We start from the raw sequence: 22,711 nt of genomic DNA, 5'->3' as shown, positions 1-22,711 counted from the left end.
CAAAAACTCGTCACCCTTAAAGGGTCTTACAATTGTGTGATTGCACAGTTCATAGCTCACAACTCAATACATATAATATCTCAATACACATGTATCTCACCACTCATCACATGTTCAATTTGTTGCTTACTCACAATTTGAATCATCATTTCATAATCTCAATATAACAATTTATACAAAATTCTTCTCATAACTTGGGGAGTAAAACCCCTCAAACAATTCCACACAATCATATTAAAATCAATGAATCAAAATCATACGTCAAAAACATGAAAACACCAAGAGCACTCAAGTTTATCAACCAATTCGCATCAGAACATCAATTGGTTCGTCAAAATAAACTGAATTTAATCCTCTAAGGATCCCTACACGTGTTCATTTTGACCCCAATTGCGATAAACTCATCCCTTACCTGTAAGCGGGCTAACATGTGTATTCCGGTAGTGATAGCGGCATCTCTAGTAGTTTTCTAAGACTCCTCAAGCTTTTCCTCTATTTGTTCTGTCAGGGTTTTCAAGCGTTAGAGACAAGGAGAAGATATTGTAGCCTCCATTTTATTGTCAACATGCGAGACCAATTTTTCTCTTTATAACCATTATTTCACAAATCCCAACGGTGAGACTGTGCAAAATTAGGTTCCAAAAGTGGTGTCCAAAGTTCACGACGATCCAATGGTGGATAAATACCGGATCATAGTTTTACTGGGACAGGTTTTGAGTGTCTATGGAAAAAAAGAAAGCTCAGTGAGAGAGACATTTCTTCCACCAAAGACTTGATCTCTAAAATCCCAATGGTGGGTGTGTGTGAAAATAAGTTCCGAATCTTGTGTTACAGTTTCATGATAATCCAACGATTAACGAGTCTAGGATCATTGTTTTATGGAAACAGTTTTAAGTTTATGCGGGAAAAAGAAAGGGTTTTGGGAGGGGGAGAAAGAAAAACGAATTTGAGAGCAACAAAAAGTGTAGGGCGTAAAAGACGTGCCTTTTGAGTTTTCCATTTTAATAAATAAATAAATAAATAAAATTATTTAGGTCATAAGTTCCCTTACTGTATAAATTAACTTTTAACCTAGAGCAGCTTTTACAAAACACACATTCTATTTCTTTCTTTTTCTCTGATGCACAAGAACCCTAACAGAGCAGCCGTAGGAGGAGCTCTAGAGAGCACCAGAAACGCCACCATTGCTAACGGGAATGCTTGAGAGACTACATCGAGGTAAGGGATGAGTTACTCATGCTTCAGGGTTAGAATGAACATGTGTAGGGATTCTTAGAGGATCAATTTTTGGGTTATTTTGGGATGTTTTATGAAGTTCAATTATGTTTTGTTTTATTTTAATCGCGGATTGAGTGTGTTTGATGGACCAATTGGTGTTCTGATGCGAATTTGTTGTAAAATTGATGTGTTCTTGTGTTAAGTATATACCGTGGGCATTAGGATTCTTTATAATGAGCATAAAAATTGTGTGGTAGTGATTTTGTTTATACAAAATATATTGACCTTTCAATCTTGTTGATTCTTTTTTTTTTCTTTTTTTAAATTTTTGATGCCCCAGTATATACACTACATATATTGACACTTTTATTTCACAAACTTTATATTTTCTTCCACGTATGTGACTTCTCACCATGAAATTCATATGTGCAGAGGTTATTGGATAATTGAATTGACTAAAATCATTTGAAGAAATTGATTGAAGGTTTATTCACATTGTAATTAGGCATTTCCTTAATGTGTGACTTCCTTGAAATATATTTAGAATATAGGTATACATGTTTTCCATGCAAATTAATATAAGTATATAAATTTTTGATTCATTATAAAAATATTATATTTATTTAATGATATGTTTGATAGTTATTATTTTATATTAATATATATTATGTACGTTACGTTAATATTTTAATATATTTATATTAATGGATATTTATGTTAATATTTTAATATATCATGTTAATGTACGTTGTCGTTAATATATATAAATTAATTATGTTTATGTTAATATAATTTATATGTATGTTTAATGTAATTATGTTAGTAAATTTGAATATTACAATAATATATTTAATATATTAATGTACGTTAACATTTTAATATGGTTACATTATAGTAAAAGTAATTGTAAGTTTTATGAATTGTACACTTGGCAACTGCATGGACACGGGAAAAAACATTTATCTTGCCGGACTTATAGCAGGTGATTATTAGGTGTGTCCACCAAGTTGAATTATAGTTGAGAAGGAAACAACTTTACGTTAATATTTTAATATATTTATATTAATGTACATTTATGTTAATATTTTAATATTTTATGATAATGTAGGTTTACGTTAATATGTATATATTAATTTTGTTTACATTAATATAATTTATATATATAATTAATATAATTATGTTAGTATTTTAACGTTATGTTAATACATTTATATACATATACTTAATAAGATTTTAATGTATTTATGTTAATATTTTTAGTACGTTAATTACTTATATATGCATATTAATATTTATAATACATCTGTTTTCTTATAAATTTAATTAATGTTTTCTTTATGCATCGATATGCACATAATATTTATCTAGTGATATATAATATAATATAATATACATATACATATATATATATATATATATATACTTATTATTGCATGTAATTGTATGGTGGTGTGTTATATATATTTGTTACATGTAAATATATTTATAAGCCTCGAAGTTAGATGTGTTATGTTATTATTATTATACATTTTTTATCTAATTGTTAAGTATATCTTGTAATTAGTTAAATCGTGAGATATTAAATTGTAGATATGAGATATGGTTGTGAATAAGTGTATGATTAATACTTGAAGTGATATTACTTGTGTTGTGAGTTATGAGTTATACAATAACCCGACCAATGTTTACCTTGAGAAATTTTTTTATGCGTAGTGTTAAAGGAAAAATATAGGATTCCTAGTTAGCATCCTAAAGGGTTAAACTATAGTGCAACATGTTAAATGTGTTTGAAATATAAGTGTAAGGTCGTGGGTATTGTATAATTCATGAACAATGTCTGCGTGCAAAAATTGTTTTAGGGGTTGGACCTGAATCAGAAAGGTGAGACCCAAACGGATTCTTTAAAGTCTAGGCCTTGGGGGTAAAGACACTCGGTTTGAGTGCTCTTTTAAGCCTGTGTTGACCCCATATGGTTGGAGCATTTTCGCAAAACAGAGTAATCCTGACTGGTCACCTTATGATTTTACTTAGTGAGAATGACCTGACATACCCATTGTGTGGTGTGTTTTGTTATGTACTCCTAAGTGTCCTAGTATGGTTTTTCACTAATATGGTACCACATTGCATACAGACTTGAGTCTTAGTATAATTGTTGCATAACACATGTGAATTGTTTATTATGAAATCAGCGAGTGTTGTTATGCCTTGATTGAGTGGGTGATTCATGGATAATGTGATGGGTGATTGAAATATGAAATTTAAATGATAAAGTGTTGAAATAACATGAATTGAATTAAGTTGAGTTATGTTATAAATAGTTGTATAATGTATTTTTAATTATGCTTTTATTTATCTGTATTTTATTTAGAAATATGATAACTCACTCCTAGTGTGTGTTTGTGTTTGGGCTGATTGCCATTTTGTTTCATGTGAACTAGCATATGATGAGTTCCATGCTGGAGATAGAGAGACTTAGGCTGTGATAGGAATATGCTCTGATAAATGTGACATCGGGACATAGAATTTTACTTCATATGTTATAATTTCGTGAATGATATAATTGTGTTATGTTTTCTGTTTTAGTTTTTTTTATATTTATTCAAATTGGACGACCTTATTTTGAGCTGGGATAACTTTATCTTTTATTCGAACAATTTCTACTATGATTTCACTAAGTGGATGTGAATCTTTTACTCTTTTGAATTAATTTAAATTAAATGTGTTTTAAAAATAATTAATTAATTCCGCATGATTTTCTTTCCTTTTATTATTATGTGTTTAAAAACTTTTAAATGAATTTTGTATGATTTTATTTCCTTTTATTACTTATTTATATTTGTGAGGATAGAGGGTGTCACATAGGGATGTATCATCAGTCTGAAAACTAACCTAACTCGTGTCTCTATTTATAGTTAGGGTACTCTCGCCCTATTATTTACTCTATTTTTTTATTTTATAAACATGAAATCTATTTTATTTCCTATAAAATGAATAAATAAAATATCTTTTTTATTTTCTTTCAAACCATTATTTTAATTAATAAATCTACTTCTCCTTATTTATTTAATTATAAAAAACTCATCATTTTTCTAAAACTCTATTTATTTTTAAATAAAAAATCCTTTTTAATTTATTTTACAAAAAATGGGGTATTACACAATGTGTATTAGTTCCCCCTTTTTTCCTCGCATTAATAATTCACACAATATAGTTCAAGGACCAAAAAGAAATAAACATTCAAGCTTAATGTGGTCAACTAGGGGAAAAACTAATCATAAAAAAGTCTCATCTTTTCAAAAATTTTAGAATTTATTCAAGGATATGTATGTCAAAATAGAGAATAGAACAATGGTAATGAAAGGATCACTTCACCCACACTAAAAGAATCAAAGCTAAATACTCATATTTCTGAAGGTAGCTCTAATAATAGTTCACAATCATTCATGCTAATGTTCCCTGAAGAAAACTCCAATTACCCCAATACTCACACAAATTTATTTTATTTTTATCAAGGAAATAACTGAAAACAAAAAATTCTAAACACAAGAGCAAGATTTTTTTACATAGTGGTGGAACTAGAATAATGCAAGAATTCACATATATCACACAGAGTTCAAAGTTGGGGGAGCAATGATACCCCTCTCCACACTTATATAGTGTAGTGTCCTCAATGCATCTAAAAAAATGAAAAATGCATGAAAAGGATAAATGTACTGAAAATTGATAATGTACTAAAACAAAACAGAAAATAAAAGACTAGGATAAGGAAACATCGTAACATAAATAAGGTTGCCTCCTAAGAAGCACTTGTTTAACATCTCGAGCCTGACGGATGAAAAATGGAAGAAAATAACCACCCTCGAACAGGGTGATTTTTCTTTTTGCATTGGTCTTCTAGTATAATCATCCACTCCATAGCCAAGAGCTTTAATGGTGATGTTATCTCCCTTTTCTTACTCCATCTAGGGTCTTTTCGAATGATTTTCTTCCTTGGAGGATCTCCCTTCCCCACACTTGGGTGAGGCTTAGCCACTATAGTTTTCATCTTGTTGGTGGCTTACACAAAATCACATTTAGAGGAGGAGGAACTAATTGTTGGATCAAACACTTTAAAAACTTCCTCCTCATCACCAAACCTTCAAATTATTTTCCCTTATTGGCGATCAATCAAAACCCTTCCTATGTAGAGGAAGGGTCATCTAAAAATAATTGGGACTTTTTTCATCCTCCTCCATGTCTAGAATCACAAAATAGGTTGGAAAAATGAATTTTCTAACTTTAACCAACATATTTTCCATTATTCCTCTCAGATAAGAGTCTTGTCTACCAGAAAATGAGAAATGTTAGTGGATTGGGGTTTTTGTAACCCCAACTTCTTATAGACAAATTAATGCATTGGATTAATGCTAGTACCCAGATCACATAAAGCTCTATCAATTTGGAAGTTGCCATAGAACAAGGGACTGAAAAACTCCCTGGATCACTAAGCTTAGATGTTAACTTCCTTAAAACTATAGCAGAGCCTTCTTCATTGAGACCAATTGTAGCAAAATCCGCCAACTTTCTTTTATTTGAAAGAATTTCTTTTAAATATTTAGTGTACTTTATCATTTAATCATTTGCTTCAACGAAAGGGATATTAATATGCACCCTTTTAAGCATCTCAACAAATTAGCAAACTGTCCATCCTCACTCTTGTCTTTCAATCTTTGAGGAAAAGGAACACTTACCTGAGAAGGTGTTAGTACCTTCTTCTCACCCTCCTTGTTTGCCTCTTAGGTCTCTTCACTAAGAGCCTCTTTTTCCTTGTGGTGGAGTGGCTTTCTCCTTCTTTTTTAGCTTTGTCATAGGTTGTCCACTCCTGGTACTTAAAACATTCACTTCCTCCTTAGGATTAGGTTCTGCCTATGAAGGAAGGATGCTTGATTGCCTTTTTGACAAGAGAGATTGTATACTAACCAATTGGGACGCCACCTACTTCAGTCTTTGATCATTCTAGATTATATACTAAAGCATGGTTTCTTGAAGAGTGGGTTATCTCTCCTCTTGTCTAGGTCTATGATTTTGCATGGTTGAGGCCTATACATCCCTTGATCCCAAGGAGTTAGTTCCCAACCCCCTCAACAGTTCTTAATGAATATTCTAAGTTGGAAATATTAAGGGGTTGGTGGTAAGGGAGTCGTAGGTCTTGTTAATGACCTTGTTAAAGAACATAGTGATGGTATTTTATGTTTGATGGAGACATACAATAGGGGTGTTCAGGCTTCAAGGATCAAGAGGAGGTTGGTACTTGATAAATCCCATTCTGTTGAAGTGCAAGGGCATGCTAGAAGAATCTAGTGCTTGTGGGATAGCTTTTTATGGGTTTTAACTGTGCTTGAGGAGTCTAACCAATTTATTCACTTTAGAGTTTGTAGAGGAATTGAGTCTAGGTTACTAAATTTTGTGTATGTCAGCCCACATAGTCAACATCGTATTGAGCTTTGGAGGAACCTTTTGAGCATTACGTAGAATGTTCAAGAAACACAGTGTTTAATGGGTGATTTTAACATTGCTCTAAAGGACTGTGAGAGGAAAAAAGGATCTCTTAGGGTTTCATCAAGAGGTGATAATGCTTTTCAAAAATTTGTGCAGGAAACCTATCTCGTGGATTTGCGTATAATGGAGCTCCTTTTATATGGATGAGAGGGCAGGTTTTAAAGCGATTGGATTGAGGGCTAGCAACATTGAATTAGCATATTAAATTTAATGAAGCTAACCTCTACTTTGCATCCTTTAAAGTTTGACCATTTCCCTTTACTTCTACGTTTGAAGATCAACCATAAAGTTGGTAATGGTCAACCTTATTGCTTTGAATCAGTGTGGTTAACTCATGATAATTTTGGGGAGTTAGTCTAAAAAGAATGAAATTCTTGTGAAGGGTTGAATCAGCAGGTGTATCATTTGAAAAACTCCTTGAAAGACTAGAACACAAATGTCTTTGACGATATTTTTCATAAGAAGAAGGATCTTCGAAGAAGGTTAAATGGAATTGTGAAGAAACTCCAAGAAGGACCTAATTCCTACTTAGAGGAACTTCAGAAGGAGTTATGGTCTGAGCTTGGACAAATTCTTGTGAGGGAGGGGCTACTATAGTCCCAAAAATCTAGATGTAAGTGGTTATACCTAGGTGATAAGAATATAAGGTATTTCCATGGGACAACCATCATTGGCGGACGTAGGAACAAGGTGGAGATGCTTCAGGTTAGTCAATGCAATTGGATTTCAGATAAGGGCCAGTTAGAGACAATGGTGATAGATTTCTATAAGATATTGTTTCACAATCCTGATGATATTTGTCCTTTTGAGCTTACGACTGTTTTCCTATGTTGGACAACCAGGATATGCTAAGAATTGGTGCCCCTATTGAAAATGGAGAGATCTTTGAAGTCATTTGTTGGATGGGGGGCTTTAAGCCCTTGAGGCTAGATGGATTTGAAGCTATATTTTATCAAACACCAAGTAATATGGTTAAGCCTTCCCTTTGTAAGTTGATTCATGATTTTGAGGATCATCCTGGGAGGATTCGCTACTGAAAAAGGTATTTTCTACAACAACGAAACGACAATGGTTCCTTAAGAACCGTCTTAATATATAAGGCAATAGCAATTTTGTAAATATGGATTTTCTCAATCTTTGAAGATTGTCATTCTAAGACGATTTTACAAAACCGTCTTAAAAGACTATCATTTGAAGACAGTAAAAATCATCTTAAAATATTTTCCATTATTTTTAATTAAATAAACACATAAGCGTACCTGTTGGAAACCCTAAAATGCCTCCTCACACTCCTTGACTTCCCTTTCTCAAATGCCTCACCAATGGCCAACATTCCTCGGTCCCATCCATTGCCTCCTCAAAGTGTTCTGTGCTTCTATTGGTAACGGCCACCACACATACTACAATGCTGAAAGTGAAACCCTACACTTGCACAACCCATTACCCCTTTTCAATTTCAGATAACCCTCTTTGCGCAACAATTCTTAGACTCTTGGATTTCTCGTTAGTGGTGGTCGGAGAGGGAAAATAGCCACCAACAAAGGAGAAAAAGACCCGACAAGCGACATGTTGTTTGGAGCTCCTTCTGCCACCGGCAAGGATCGTAACGGGATGGTGTTTGTGGAACACCTCATTCTCAAACTCAGCAACCCCGATCTCCGAGAAAACGCTCTCCATGAACTCTCTAAGGTAGTACTTACCTTTCATCGTTTTTCCACTCTCGTGCGTCATTTTAATAGTCCAACTAAGTATTGTATAACACCCCACTAAAAATGCCGCATTATTCCATATGCTATATCTCATGCATGTATTCATGCGTCGTCGTTTCAAGGCTCACACGGTTAATATTCTATATATTTTAGAAGAGTTATTTCAGGATCTTGCTCCATTATTGTGGAATTCTTTTGGTACCATGGCAGCACTTTTACAGGTATTATTACATATTCCTTTTGTCACTCTTGGCTTTCTTTTGCTTTATTTATTCTTTCTTGTCTTTTATATTTTTTATGAATGAATATCCCCATAAATACTGACTAATATTTTGTTTCTTGAATACCTTGTTTGTTTCAAATCCTGGAGTTTTATGTATAGTCTTGAAAATTTGGTTGTCCTTTGATGCATTTTGGTTTGTTTTAGAAACAATTTTCAAAACTTAGTAGATTTTAGATGATAAAATCATTGTTGAGTAGTGTAATTTCTTATTATAAAAAGAGAGAATTAAACATGCTCCTAATTTTTTTTTCTCAATGAAGAGGTGCTTCTTTGACCTTTGTTCCCACCACTCACTAGGATTTTTTTCTTCTTCCAGGAAATAGTTTCAATATTCCCTGTTATTTCACCTCGAAATCTTACTCCAGCACAATTAACTCGAGTGTGCAATGCTCTTGCTCTTTTTCAGGTGAGAATTGATATGACCTTGTCCTATCAAGTTTTATATCATGTGTTCAACATATAAACACTTTGAATTTGCCCAAAATATTATTTTAACTCTGAAAATCAATTGGTTTAGAGATGAGTCCAGTCCATCGTTCTAAATTGCAGTAGCGGTCTTGGGCATCGTAAGATAGAATAGAAGATTGAAATCTAAATCTTTATCTTTTTTTTTTTTTGACAAAAAAGTGGAATAGAATGGTGCTAAGGTTCCGTTGTTGCTCCAATACGGTTCTATTGTGGCTAGGTGGCAGCAGATGCGTTGCGGAATTTCATGTGATTGAAATTCACACTGCAATTGCGGACTATTGCGGTTGCGGACAACACTCAACAGCAATATTTCGGCTGCAATTTAGAACCATGGTCCAGTCACATATACTTTGTCAGGTCTTTTTCTCCTTTTTCCTCTGCTGCATAGTAGTCACTGAAGACATAGAAGAACAAAGGTAGGCTCGAGTGCGAATTCTAGCATGTTATATTAATTTGTGTAATTGGGAGCACCCTTGGACCATGTATATCGTGTTATCTCATTAATTGCATCTTTTAGAACTACTCGGTAGTATGGTTTTAATTTTTCAGTAACTATGTATGGAACAGGGGATGCAGTATTGTTACATGTGTATAATTTATTGAGCCAATCCTAGTTTTACTGTGTAATAGAATTCAAGACAATTCTGCAAGGTCTTCAAGGTATGGAATGTCATCATTTGATTGTAGTATGTGTTTGAATTAGATTATTTTGTACTTCAAAAAGCTTATAACCAAAAGCTCCTTGGAAGAGTTTTAGGTGAAAAAAAAAGTTGATTATTTTTCGCAAAATAATAAAAACAAAAATGCAATGGCCAAAGATTTCTTTTTTAGTGCAGCTAATAGTTGTTATGAGGGCTAGGGATAGATGTCTTACTGTCTCTTATTAGTTTCTTCTAATTTTGTTCCATCTTGTGCAAGTCTTAAACGCATTATTATACTCTCTTGCTAAGTTGTTGTGGTGCCTGTTAGTTGAGGCTTAACATTAAATAATTACATGTATGCACAAATCTTTAACTATTTAAAATGTTGGGGCTATATTGTAAGTCCAAGCTAATGAAGATACACTGAGGTGGAATCTGCAGAAGTTTACTTCATGAATTGTCATTGCCTACAAGTTGTAGTTGGTGTAATTTCCCTATGAGTAGCTGGAGCCTTGAAAATTTATGGCTGCTGCAGAAATTTTTATAATTTTAGATGAGTGCTGAGTTGTTCATTTTGTAGGAGAGACTAGCAATGTTTGGCTCAGTTTCTTTGTTTTGTTTTTTTTTCTCTTTTCCTTAAAAGAAGTTCCTCCAATTAGCCTTTTGTAGAAGGCTCTTTTTTGTGACTTGCTTCATAAAAAATAAAGCTACTTTTAAGTTTTAGGGTTTCATGGAAATTGTGTTTGGCATAGCTTAGAAAAACTAGGCAAAACACAACCTTTTTCTAGTAGTGGAGTATGTTTATAATAATTTTAATTTCCCATCTATATTAATTAGTTAATTGCAGATTAATTAAAAAAATAGTAAGAGCGCAAATAAGATCAACCTTGATGAGCCCATTGGCATAAGAAGGATACCATAATCTTCCAAGTCCTTGGATAGTTTCGCTGCTGTAGTACGTGAGACTAATGAAGTCAATATTTTCTCCTCAGTGAAGTAAACTCAGGATTTTTCTACTCAAGTGCGGAACAGAGAGAAGCTATGGTTGCAGCTGAAAGACGGCAGGTTGATGAAAAAGTCACAAGAATCATTGAACTGAAGAATAAGGTAGGAAATATTTTCTCTTTTATGTATTGATTTTTACTTTTGGCTGGTCTAAAATTCGGTCTGTGTTATGCTGACATAATAAGAACAATTTTATTTCACTGCTCTTGACTAAATACCTTCATCATACTTGTGTGTTTGCAGGTTTGTTCCGGTAATGATAGCAATTTTGTTGTCATCAACCAAAAAGGAATTGATCCCCCATCTCTGGACCTGCTTGCAAGGGAAGGAGTAAGTAACATACAATATATTTAAGTTTTCTTCTTCAGAATAATGTTTATCAAACCTGATTGGGGCTTTCAAACACCATCCAAAAAGTGTCTTTGCTGACAAATATACCCGAAAATAATGTAACTGGTTGAATATCCCATAGCTTAAAATCTTTTAATTTATGAAAATAATGTGTGGTTTAGTTTTATTAATTTTTTACTTTAGGAACTGAAAACTAATTTTCCATAAAATGTGGTTACTTTTTATTTTGCAACTGTATCAATTTTAAATTTTTACCTGTTTGAAAATTCAAAATGGATTGGTTTAGTTTTAAACACCTCTATCCCCAGCCTTACGCCATGTAAGTTGGGAGGAAATTATCAGATAAAATAGTTAATGTAATAAAAAGGCAGTGTCATAAAAATATTAAATAAAAATATAAGCTAAGATGATTAACGTGAATTAAAAATAATAATTAATCAGAATATATTAATAATAATTTATAGTTATTTACTTTTTAATTGTTATATAGGATATAATTGTAGGTTTAGGAATGGGAGAATCTTGTTTTGGAAGAGTAGAAATGTAATATTTCATTGTTACCTTTGAATTTTATTTAAAAGATTTTAATAATCCTATAAAATACCATGTTGCATGTGCCCCTAGCTATTCAATTATGTATGCTTGTGCTGACCCAACCCAACCCTGCACAGGAGGGGGGAAATTGTTGGTGCATCACAAACAAGTGACAACTTAATAACAGTCCTGTGATATATCTGTATTTATTAAATTTAGACTAATGTGTATTACACTATTGTAATTGAATTTACTTAGTTTTCTTATTGACCAACTGAATGGTGAATTGTTGGAGAACATAGGAATGGCATGTTAGAAAGTAAAGGTTACGACAAAGATAATACTGTGAAATATTTTAATGTTTAGCAATAGAATAAACTTCCCCTGCCCTTGCAGATTTGGGGGAAATGTATTTTTAACTTTTGGTTATGTAAGGGAAGGGATTGAATCCTGCCAGTCCCGTGCTTCATCCTTTCTTGTGGAGTGTATGAGTTTGTATCTTTTTTGAGTTTAAATCAATCTGATTAATTGTTAAAGAATGACAGAAAATATTCAATACTAGTTGGTGAAATTCAGAATTCGGTATATCATTCATGTAATTAGCTCTAATCATCATCACGTCTAACTAGAAGTTTCTAATTATAGGAGAGGTGAAGAACATTCTTTTATCCTTAAACCTGCAACTTCTATGTCAAAGAATTTAAAGGCTCCGGATGAAAGCTCTTAGTTTTCAAAGGTGCAATCTCCAAACTCAGCAAAATCAAGTATTTCCTCTAAGAGTCCCGACAGAACAAAGATTGCTTCAATTGACGATCAATATGCAATTATACAGGTAAGTTTTTTTGTCTCCTTGGTTTGTTAGTATATTATCTTAATCTAAGGTGTTAATTAGTTGTTTTCTCCTTGTTTTTATTCTTAATACAACATCAAGATTATTCTTTAAGCAAGCAACCAGTTGGTGACCATGTTCATCGAGGGATATTATAATCTCTGTTGCATCTGAGATGTCACGAGAGTTGGAAAGAAATTCTCAACTTCCTATGCAGGTCAATATATGTTTTACTATTGACTATGTTGAGCTAGGGTCTTGCATTGGAGCTCATATTTAGTTTGTTTTCAATATTTTTCCTACTTAAATTACAATTTGATCAGTTTAATTGTTTCTTATTTATTAGGTTTTAACTCTGAAGATCTAACTTTGACTTTGTTATTTCTATGACTTTGTTAAAACTAACACTGATTAATTTGAAACCATGTATTGGCCGCATCAGATGTATTCCATCTCAATCCACAACCACCATTAAGTTTGAGCTACTTCCATTGGTTGATGGCATAATTACACTTGACTCTTTGCAAATTGATGTCATGGGAAAAGGTATGAATCTTTAGAGTTTTACTTCTTAATGCTTGAGCATCTATCCAAAAATTATTTGGTCAATACTTAGTAATGATTTGATGGGAAGATGAACTGCTGCCTAAACGTCTGTTAATTCTACAACTATTATGATTGTTTTGAAGAATCACTCATGACTCATTTGGGTATGCTCTTGTTTTAATTGCTATGTATAATGTATGGGATTTGAGTGGAAGATACATTCCACTCTTGAAATGCTTGGAGTTGGAGTCCCGAGAGTTGATCACTATAACGACATCTGCACCCAAAGGTTACAAGGTGATTTTGACACTTGACTAACTTTGGTTAATAGGTAAAGGATGGTGAGATCTCATTAAGGCCATATTAAAGGAATAGTTGTGAGGTTCATTTGATAAGTGTTTATAGTTTATAGCATGTTCTTTTACTACTTTTAAGCTAATGAATTCGTTAATTTCTCTGTTTGGTTCGTCATAAACTCTTAATGTAACATTTGATATTTATTATAGAGAGAGTCTAGGAAATTCAACATCTGATAAAATCACATTCTCATTTTAAGAGTTATACCAATGTTCTTTTGTCTTAACAATTTGTCTTAATAATAATAATTATTATTAGTTCTATTATTAGTATTATTTCAAAATATAATAACATGTGGCTAGGAATACAAATCTGAGATTGATGGCAAGAAATGTATATGAAATTTTTAATTTTTTTTTTAAAAAAAACACATTCTAAGACGGTTCTTTGAAAAACCGTCTTAGAATGTATATAAAAAAATCATCTTAGAATCCTCAAATATATTTATTTTTTTTTAAAAAAAATACATTCTAAGACGGTTCTCTGAAAAAGAGAACTGTCATAGCTAAAAATCATCTTAGAAGGGTATCTTTTTCTAAGATGGTTTTTATGGAACCTTCATGGAAAGTAAAGACTTTCTACAATGTCTTACGACGACAGTTAATAACTGTCATAGAAATTGTCTTTTAACCGACGTAGAATAACTATTTTCTAAGAGTACTTTTCTAAAGGTAGACAATATGGTTTCCCTAAAGTATATGCGCCCGATAGGTCTTTGTAATGTTTCTTATAAAGTTCATACAAAGATTCTTGTGCATCATTTAAAATCTTCTATGGATGAGCTGGGGGACCAAATCAATGTAGGTTTGTTCCACAAAGGCAAGCCAACAATAATATCATCATCGATCAGGAGGTCATACACTGCATGAGATGCAGGAAAGGGAAGACATGCTAGATGGTTCTTAAAATAGATCTCAAGAAAGCATACAATAGACTTAACTGGGAATTTGTTTAGAATACTCTTTTAGATCTTGGTCTCCCACAGTCCTCCATTGATTTGGTTTGGTATTGCATATCTCCTCCTTCGCAGTTTGTGTGATGACTTGGACAAGAAATGTCATGGATTCTTATGGGGTGATACTGATCAAACCCCAAAGGTGCATGTAGTAACTTGTCTAGTTATGTGTATGCCAAAAGTGGAAGCGGGTTTGGGAATTCGGGGTGCTAGGAATCTGAATTCCTTATCTTAATGAAGAATTGTTGGAAGTTGTGTATTGAAAAAGGCAAGTTATGGGTCCAAGTGATGAGTGCAAAGTATCATTGTGGCCAGGATTTGCTTCCACAAGTGGCAACATTTATCCAATGAGGTTGTAGACATGGCAGAGGGAATTGATCTTTGGGCTTGTGATCATGTGCTGAGAGAATTTAATCAGGTCGCAGATTCTCTTGCGAAAAAAGAGTTTAAGTGTGGATCATGGAGTCCAAGTTTTTGATGTTCCTCCAGTATGCATTCAACTTTCTTTGCTTACGAATGCTTTCATTGTTGCTTTCTTTAGAGGCTTTTAGTTTGGGTTGTTAAGTCGCTTATGTAAAAAAAATAGTCTTTATGCATTTTAATTGATCACAAAATGGATAAATGTCCAAATATTTTCATGTGTTTTTTACATTGTCTTTTTAGTGATGCACACCATCACTTCGCACAAACAAAGTTGATTAAAGGCAAAGTAGAAAGGTATCTTACTTGATTGCATAGAAGGCATGTAGCATAGGAAGAAATGACTAACTACTGTGGCAATACGTGTGATGAAAAACTGTTAGACAAACGGTCTCAGTTATCTTAAGAAGGGGGGTTGAAATAAGATAAAAAAAAAACTATTCCCCAATTAAAAATTTCACTCTCTCCTTGGATTAACAATGCCCCATTAATATGAATTACTCAAAAGACAATTCAAAATAAACTTCTTTAAAGAAAAAGATAAATAGCAATAAATAAAAGAAGTTTAAGGGAAGAGAGAATGCAAACTCAGTTTTTATACTGGTTCGGTCACGCCCTGTGCTTACGTCCAATCCCTAAGCAACCCGCTTGAGATTTTCACTCTCTTGTAAAATGTCTTTTACAAAGTCTGAATCACATAGGGACAACCCTTCCCATGTGTTTAGAAATCCTTACAACTTAAGAGACCTTCGGTCCCTTAATCAATCTCTTCGAATAGGAAGAAGAAGAAGTTTCTTTCTTTAAGAGAATGATATTACAATTGAAAATCAATCAAGATTCCTTATTGAATATACAAGTGTTTGACTAAGGAATCTTTTTGAGAGGAAAATATATTTCGGTTCAGAAAAACTCTCTTTTTAATTTTGTGTCCCAAGTCACTTATTTATAGGCCTTCGATGGTCATTCAAAAATCTCTTGAACAAATATGACTCTTGAGAGTTATTTTTTGAAGAGTTGTGACTCTTGGAAGTTATTTTCTGAAAGAGTTATTTTTTGAAGAGTTGTGACTCTTGATATTTGAAATTTGAATTTTAATGTCTGGTAATCGATTACACACAAGCTGTAATCGATTACAGGCTTTGAAATTTAAATTCAAACTTCTAGAGACAGTTATAAAACGTTCAAAACTTCTGGTAATCGATTACATGCTTTTAAAATCGATTACAAGCTGTAATTGATTACATGCTTTTAAAATCAAATTCAAAAATTTTAAGAACATTTCAGAAACTACTTTGGCCACTGGTAATCGATTACATCCTCTGGTAATTTGATTACCAGAGAGTAAATACCATATTTTAAAATTTCAAAAACCTTCCTTTGGCCAAACCTTTGCATCATCAATTAGAGAATGCTTTCTAAGACTCTTAAGGACTAACTTCTTCATTTATCTTGAATTTCTGAGTTCTTAACTTGGATTAAACTTGAGAAACGCTTATCTTGTGACATCATCAAAACTTCATATTAAGTATGTTTCAACAGAAATGAGGAAAGTTTTGGTGAAATTGTTGGATGAGTCTAGAATTTATACATCGTACTAAAGAATTGACACAAAATTCACTCTAGAAAATAATTAATCAAAATTTATATATTTTTTAATAGAAGAATACCTTTTTATTAGTTGTGAAAAGTCTCAATTGAATATCACAAATGTTGACATTCTCTTTTAAAATAATTGATAGTTTTAATTGAATATCATGACTTTAGGGGTTATTGAGTTGAAATTTCTAAAGATTATTTAAGCATAAAATAGTCATTTTAAAGAACTATTTAGGTATGTACTAACTTATAAGATTTTTTTTAAAAAGCTTTTACAATAAAGATTTTATAATTTGAATTTTAGTAGCTTTATATCAGAAGAATTTATTAGATTTGAAATAACTTGATGGATTTATAAAATTTGAAAGAACTTTAAGATTTGAAAAGACTCTATGGAGTAGTTTGGATTTTAATGAAATTATATCATAAAAATTTATATATTTAAAAGAACTTTGTGGATTTATAAAATTTGAAAAGGCTTGAATTTTTTTAAAAAAATCAGAATTACAAGAGCCAATGTAAAAGATAACAAATAATGAAAAAGATACCAAATACTCCAACTGGTCCTTAATACAAGACATAATTTAGAAGGAACTTTTACAAGACATAATTTTACCCTTATTAAATGTTTTCACATGATTTATTGATAGTGGTGCTTAATGCTCTTAGAGTTTAATGTTTTCACATCACCCCTACACAATTAATGATTATTAATAGGGATAAAATTGGTACATTAGCAATATTTTTTAAAAAAAACCAATAAAACTAACTAATTTACCTACTTTTTTTGGTATGTATAATTATGTTTTAATTGCCTTATATTAATTAAGAATTAAAGAGGGTGAGTGATAAGGTTTGGATAAAGAAAAGTAAAAACAATACAATTTTTTCAATCTTTTAATAACTAATTGATTATAGTTTCATGTCCTCCCAACTAGCTTTTCTTCACATATCTAACAAACATGAATGAAACACTAATAACATAAAAAAAAAACCAAACCCAATCAAATAAATTAAACCAATAAGCACCAAGATAATCTATCAAAATTTTATGTATTTTAATACCAAAAGACCTTTTGTAAATTATAAAAAGTATCAATTGAAAACCACCAAATTTTGTTATTCTTTGGAAATTTGGATTCTTGGGGTGCTTTACAATTCGATGATGTTTTGTGATCTTTGAAGGAATGGCCTAAGTGTTTACATGGAAAATGTACACATTAGGTAAAAGGACACATTTTCCTCGCATAACCAAGGATCGGATTAGTCGATCACTGAGCCATGTCTAGAGTGGTGATTGGTTAGAAGATGATCCAAAGAATACGCAATCCCTCAATCTCAAGCTCAGTGGGGTGAAGAGGCTAGAAAATGATCAAAGGATGCAATGTTTGATCAATGGTCAACCTAGAGGTACACTCAACGGTTGTAATCACTTGGTCGGCACATGGCCCAATTAAGGCAGTGTCTAGAAGTGATGAGGCTTTAGGCAAAAATTTGCATTTAAATCTTTTTTCTGAATATTTAAATATTAATTTATAATAATTTATTGTTTTTTAATTTTATTATTATGTCAACTACAATCTTATTTATAAGAATTTAATGATTAAATATTTATAATCTTTCAATCTTAATATACTATATTACAAATTCATTCAGTTTATTCTTTTACATAGTTAATCATATATAAGATTTGATAATTTCACTTTAAAAAAAATATTTCTAGCTACAATAATAGTTGCAAGTATTACCAATAATACTTTTAAAAAATTCATGAATTTGAAAAATAAAAATAATTTTTTGATATAATGTAATTTTCAGTACAGTGTAATTGTTTTTGTATGCACATCTTGCAATATCTTTTTAAAAAATAAAAAAATAAATTACGAGTAATATAATATTTTTTAAATTAATTTCAATAAAAAAATTTACGGAAGAGATAGATAGGATCCAAAACAGTTATAGAATAATTTTTTTAATTTCTTTAAATAAATAATAAAATGACACTTAAATGATTTACAATAATACATATTTATATATTAAGATTTGTAATCGTACTAATAGTAGTAAATTATATCATATCATGATAAAATTTATCACCTAATAATTTAAATTAATAATAAATAATTTATTTAAAAAGTATAAAAATTGAGGCCCTAAAAAATTAGGGGCCTAAGGCCATTACCTCAATTGCCAAGTGCTCTAACGGCCATGGGCCTGATGATCCGGAGGGTACAATTGCTCCGAGTGCTGTTAGGTGCACCCAACATTTTTGCTGGTGCACCCAGCAAAATTTATAAATGGCAAAAATGCCCCTGGCATTTTTTTCATTATAAAAGCCTTTTTTTCCTGCGCTTCACACAACGACCATTTTTGTTCGTTGTTTTTCTGTGTTTTTGTGGTTTTCGTGCGACATTTTCTTCGGTTCGTTGGTTCGTTGTGAACGGTTAGGTGCAATGAAGGTGAAGGTGCGTTGTAGTGGTCGGTGGTGGCAAACGAGGTACGCAGAAGGTGGTGGCTGTGTTGCAAACGCATGGATTACTTACGAATCAAGTTGATCCGTAAGAGTAACTATTTTTAAAATTTGATGTTTTTTGAATTTAGTTTCCATTTTTTTAAATTATTAATTTGTTTGTATGGTCATTTTTTGTTTGGGTTGGTTAGATGGATGAAGATGAGTGGATGTATGAAATAATGTCTAAACAAGCGGATATGGATTATGAAAATGAAGATGCAAGTGGTGTGATTGAACAACATGTTGATTGTTCGGATGCGTTCAATACTTCTCAGGTTATAATGTTATTGTTTGTCACAGATTTAATAAAATGAATACTAGTAGAAAACTTAAATTATGTGGATTGCTTTGTAGGTGTTTGAGTGTTGAGAGGATGTTTTGCGGTGGGCTCGATCCGTTGCTCATGAAAACGGATTTGTGGCGGTGATTTTAAGGTCAAATACAAACATAGGTAGTAGAGGAAGGACTATGTTTGTGTTAATTGGCTGTGAAAGGAGTGGTGAGTATAGGTGTACGAAAAAAGAATTTATCAGAAGAGACACTGGGACTAGGAAATGTGGGTGTCCCTTCAAGCTTCGTTGCAAGCCAGTGGTTGGAGGAGAAGGCTGGATGGTGAAGTTGATTTGTGGAGTGCATAATCATGAATTGGTTAAGTCATTAGTTGGACATCTATATGCGGGGCGATTGACTAAAGCTGAAAAAACACTTATTGCCGATATGACGAAGTCCATGGTGAAGCCAAGAAACATTCTGCTAACTCTGAAGGAACACAATGCCAATAGTTTTACGACCATTAAACAGATATACAATGCAAGAAGTGCATTCCATTCTTCCATAAGAGGAAGTGATCTTGAAATGCAACATATGATAAAGCTTCTTGAACGTGATCAGTATATTCATTGGCACAGAATAAAGGATGAAGACGTGGTTCGTGATATCTTTTGATGTCACCTTGATGCAGTGAAGTTAGTCAACGCATGTAATTTGGTGTTTTTGATAGACAGCATCTACAAAACAAACCGGTACAGACTCCCACTGCTCGATTTTGTTGGGGTGACACCGACTGGGATGACATTCTTTGCCAGTTTTGCATATGTGGAGGGTGAACGCGTTAATAATTTGGTTTGGGCTTTACAACGCTTTCGAGGCCTTTTTTTAAAAACGTGATACCCTCCCTGGAGTTATTGTCACTGACAGATACCAAGCATTGATGAATGCAATGAAGGCTGTATTCCCTGACTGTACAAATTTGTTGTGCAGCTTTCACATAAACAAGAATGTGAAGACCAAATGTAAAGCACTAATTGTGCAAAAAAATGCTTGGGATTATGTCATGGATTGCTGGGGATGTCTGACTGATTGTCCTTCAGAACAACAGTTTGATGAATGCTTGAAGAAGTTTGAAATGGCTTGCGCACCTTGGCCAATGTTTGCTGACTATGTCAAGGAAACATGGATAATACCACACAAGGAAAAATTTGTTTCCGCCTGGACTAATAAGGTGATGCACTTAGGAAACACAACAACAAACATGTATGAAACTGTTCAACTATTTCTATTAACGTTGATGAATTGATGGAATTTTATTATTTTATATGTTTATTTTTATTTGCGTATTTGAAATGTAAGGTTGAATTTGCTCACTCGTCTTTAAAAAGACTATTACAAAATAGCCTTGGAGACTTATGCAGTGTGTGGGATGCCATGAATAACATGATTACGTTGCAGCACACGAAGATTAAAGCATCATTTGAAACAAGTACGCATGTCGTTGGACATGCGTTCAAAAAAACCTTATACAGGAGGCTTCTTGGAATGGTTTCAAGGTATGTTTTAAATCAGATTGTTGCTGAATTAGAGCGTGTTGACTATGCTGGCAAGAATCCCTTAAGTTGTGGTTGCATGGTGAGAACCACGTTTGGTCTTCCTTGTGCTTATGAGCTATCCAAATATGTTAGTGGTTGCATCCCACTGGATTCAATCCATATGTTCTGGAGGAGACAAAGTTTTTCAGACCAAGGGTTATTTGAGCCCGAGGTGAGCATCAAGGAAGTAATGGAAACAATATCCAAAAGATTTGAAGAACTTGATGTTTGTGGCAAGTTTACTCTGAAGACTAAACTTTGGGAAATTGCATACCCTGATCAGAATTCGATGTGTCCTCCTCTAGAAAAGGTTAACACAAAAGGGGCACCGAAGAAAGCTACGAGTAGGAACCCAAGGTCAACAAAGCGCGATCCATCTTACTTGGAGTATGTAGATGCCTTTGAATCTATGCAAAATAGCAATTCGTCGGTGAGGCGTACTGCATCATCCTCTGAGCAACCGAATCGAAGAATGATGATGCCCATGTTGGACCAGTTTCAGCCATTTATGCATGACTTCATTGATAAGATTGTTGATGTCAAAGCTGATGGTAACTATGAATATCGGTCGGTTGCCGGTTTATTAGGTATGGGTGAAGACTCTAGGTCGGTGGTCCGCAACCATTTGCTTAAAGAACTTGCCAATTTCTCAGAAGACTATATCAAGCACTTTGGTGGCACGGAGAGATTTGAGGAATTAAGGATGTCACTACTTGTTGATGGGTTAACCAAGGTATGTAATTTATGTTTTTGATTTTTAATACTTTACTTTGAAATTAAGTTTGATGTGTATATTTGTTTCATTCAGGTGACAATGGATAAGTGGATGGATATAACGGACATGGGACATGTCATTGCATCAAGGTAAAACGTAATCGTTGTATCCTTGTCTAAACAACAAAACATGTCATTCTTTCCTCTTAGAAGTCAACCGCTGGAAAATTCTTCATTGCATCGTATAATATGTATCGGTCATGTGTATGACAATCATTTTGTTGAGTTACACTGTACATATGAAGTGTTTTTTTTTTATATTTATGCAATGAGTTTTATAGGATTGAGTTAACACTTTTTTCGCATGTACAACAGTTTTATTTAAAAGAACATTGTCCCTTATCGCCTGTAGCATTGTTATGGTCTAGCAATTGTCATCCGCAGGCGAAGTCGTGGCCAAATCCATATATTAGCAGAATGCAACATTACAAGAGCTTCGTGATGTTCAAGAGAGACTATGTTGACATAAATGATGATTGAACATGTAATTTATAATGACTGATCGTTTTGAATTGGATATTCACATTTATGTGTCTTTGTATATTTGTTACGTCCACAACAAAATTATTACTTAATTCTAAAAAAACATGTATGATATATCGTTGTCTGAGTTGACAACACATTATGAAAAAATGTGTATGATAAATTGTTGTCTGCATTAACATAAAGCGCGTGAAAGGACCTTGCACAACGTGACTACACATGCAGATCTGATGCAAGCTAAAACATGTCATGTCATTGGTGTAGTTGACAACACATACAGAAAGCATGTGCATGCATATTTTTAATCTTTAAAAAATGCAGCACTGATATTAAAACTCATCTATATATATGACACAACCTAACACTGTAAAAAACCACAAGTTTCAGTCGTAACCCAACTCTTACAAAAAACTATGGCATTCTTGGGAGAGACAAGCAGTCAGACAGTTGTGAACTCCACATTAGGTTTTATTTTTCCAAATGGATCCATTGTTCACAACGACAGTGGTGTTTCCTTTCAAGCTTCCACTCTAGTTCCCATTCGAGTACCTAACGGGTGTGATTTTCAAACGTTAAAAACCAGCATACACAATACCTTTAAGCTAACCGACAGCAATTTTTGGATGA

The 22,711-nt window shown here is 32.9% G+C and overlaps 2 protein-coding genes across 4 annotated transcripts; both read left to right on the top strand.

Moving 5' to 3' along the window:
• Positions 1 to 8,005: 8,005 nt before the first annotated feature.
• Positions 8,006 to 13,705, top strand: LOC102664939 (uncharacterized). Of its 3 annotated transcripts, none has more exons than XR_001386278.3 (9): positions 8,006 to 8,445; positions 8,622 to 8,686; positions 9,065 to 9,154; positions 9,376 to 9,632; positions 10,850 to 10,964; positions 11,106 to 11,192; positions 12,393 to 12,579; positions 12,679 to 12,793; positions 13,019 to 13,705. XR_001386278.3 is itself a non-coding variant. In XM_014771087.3 (7 exons), exons 1-7 carry the CDS (start codon positions 8,323 to 8,325, stop codon positions 12,399 to 12,401), a joined length of 735 nt encoding a protein of 244 aa, XP_014626573.1. In that variant the 5' UTR covers positions 8,009 to 8,322; the 3' UTR covers positions 12,402 to 13,705. The 3 variants fall into 3 exon arrangements, 1 of the variants encoding a protein (XP_014626573.1); XR_001386275.3 differs by having other exon boundaries at positions 8,009 to 8,445; positions 8,633 to 8,686; XM_014771087.3 differs by having other exon boundaries at positions 8,009 to 8,445; positions 8,633 to 8,686; positions 12,393 to 13,705.
• Positions 13,706 to 19,631: 5,926 nt separating this feature from the next.
• Positions 19,632 to 22,136, top strand: LOC113000135 (uncharacterized). The gene is made up of 2 exons (XM_026126700.2): positions 19,632 to 21,560; positions 21,636 to 22,136. Exons 1-2 carry the CDS (start codon positions 20,538 to 20,540, stop codon positions 21,693 to 21,695), a joined length of 1,083 nt encoding a protein of 360 aa, XP_025982485.1. The 5' UTR covers positions 19,632 to 20,537; the 3' UTR covers positions 21,696 to 22,136.
• The last annotated feature ends 575 nt before the right edge of the window (positions 22,137 to 22,711 follow it).

Source organism: Glycine max, chromosome 18 (genome assembly GCF_000004515.6).
Source record: "Glycine max cultivar Williams 82 chromosome 18, Glycine_max_v4.0, whole genome shotgun sequence".
NCBI lineage: Eukaryota > Viridiplantae > Streptophyta > Magnoliopsida > Fabales > Fabaceae > Glycine > Glycine max.
Note: the sequence above shows the minus strand (reverse complement) of the source record. Positions and strands in the feature narration are given on the sequence as shown.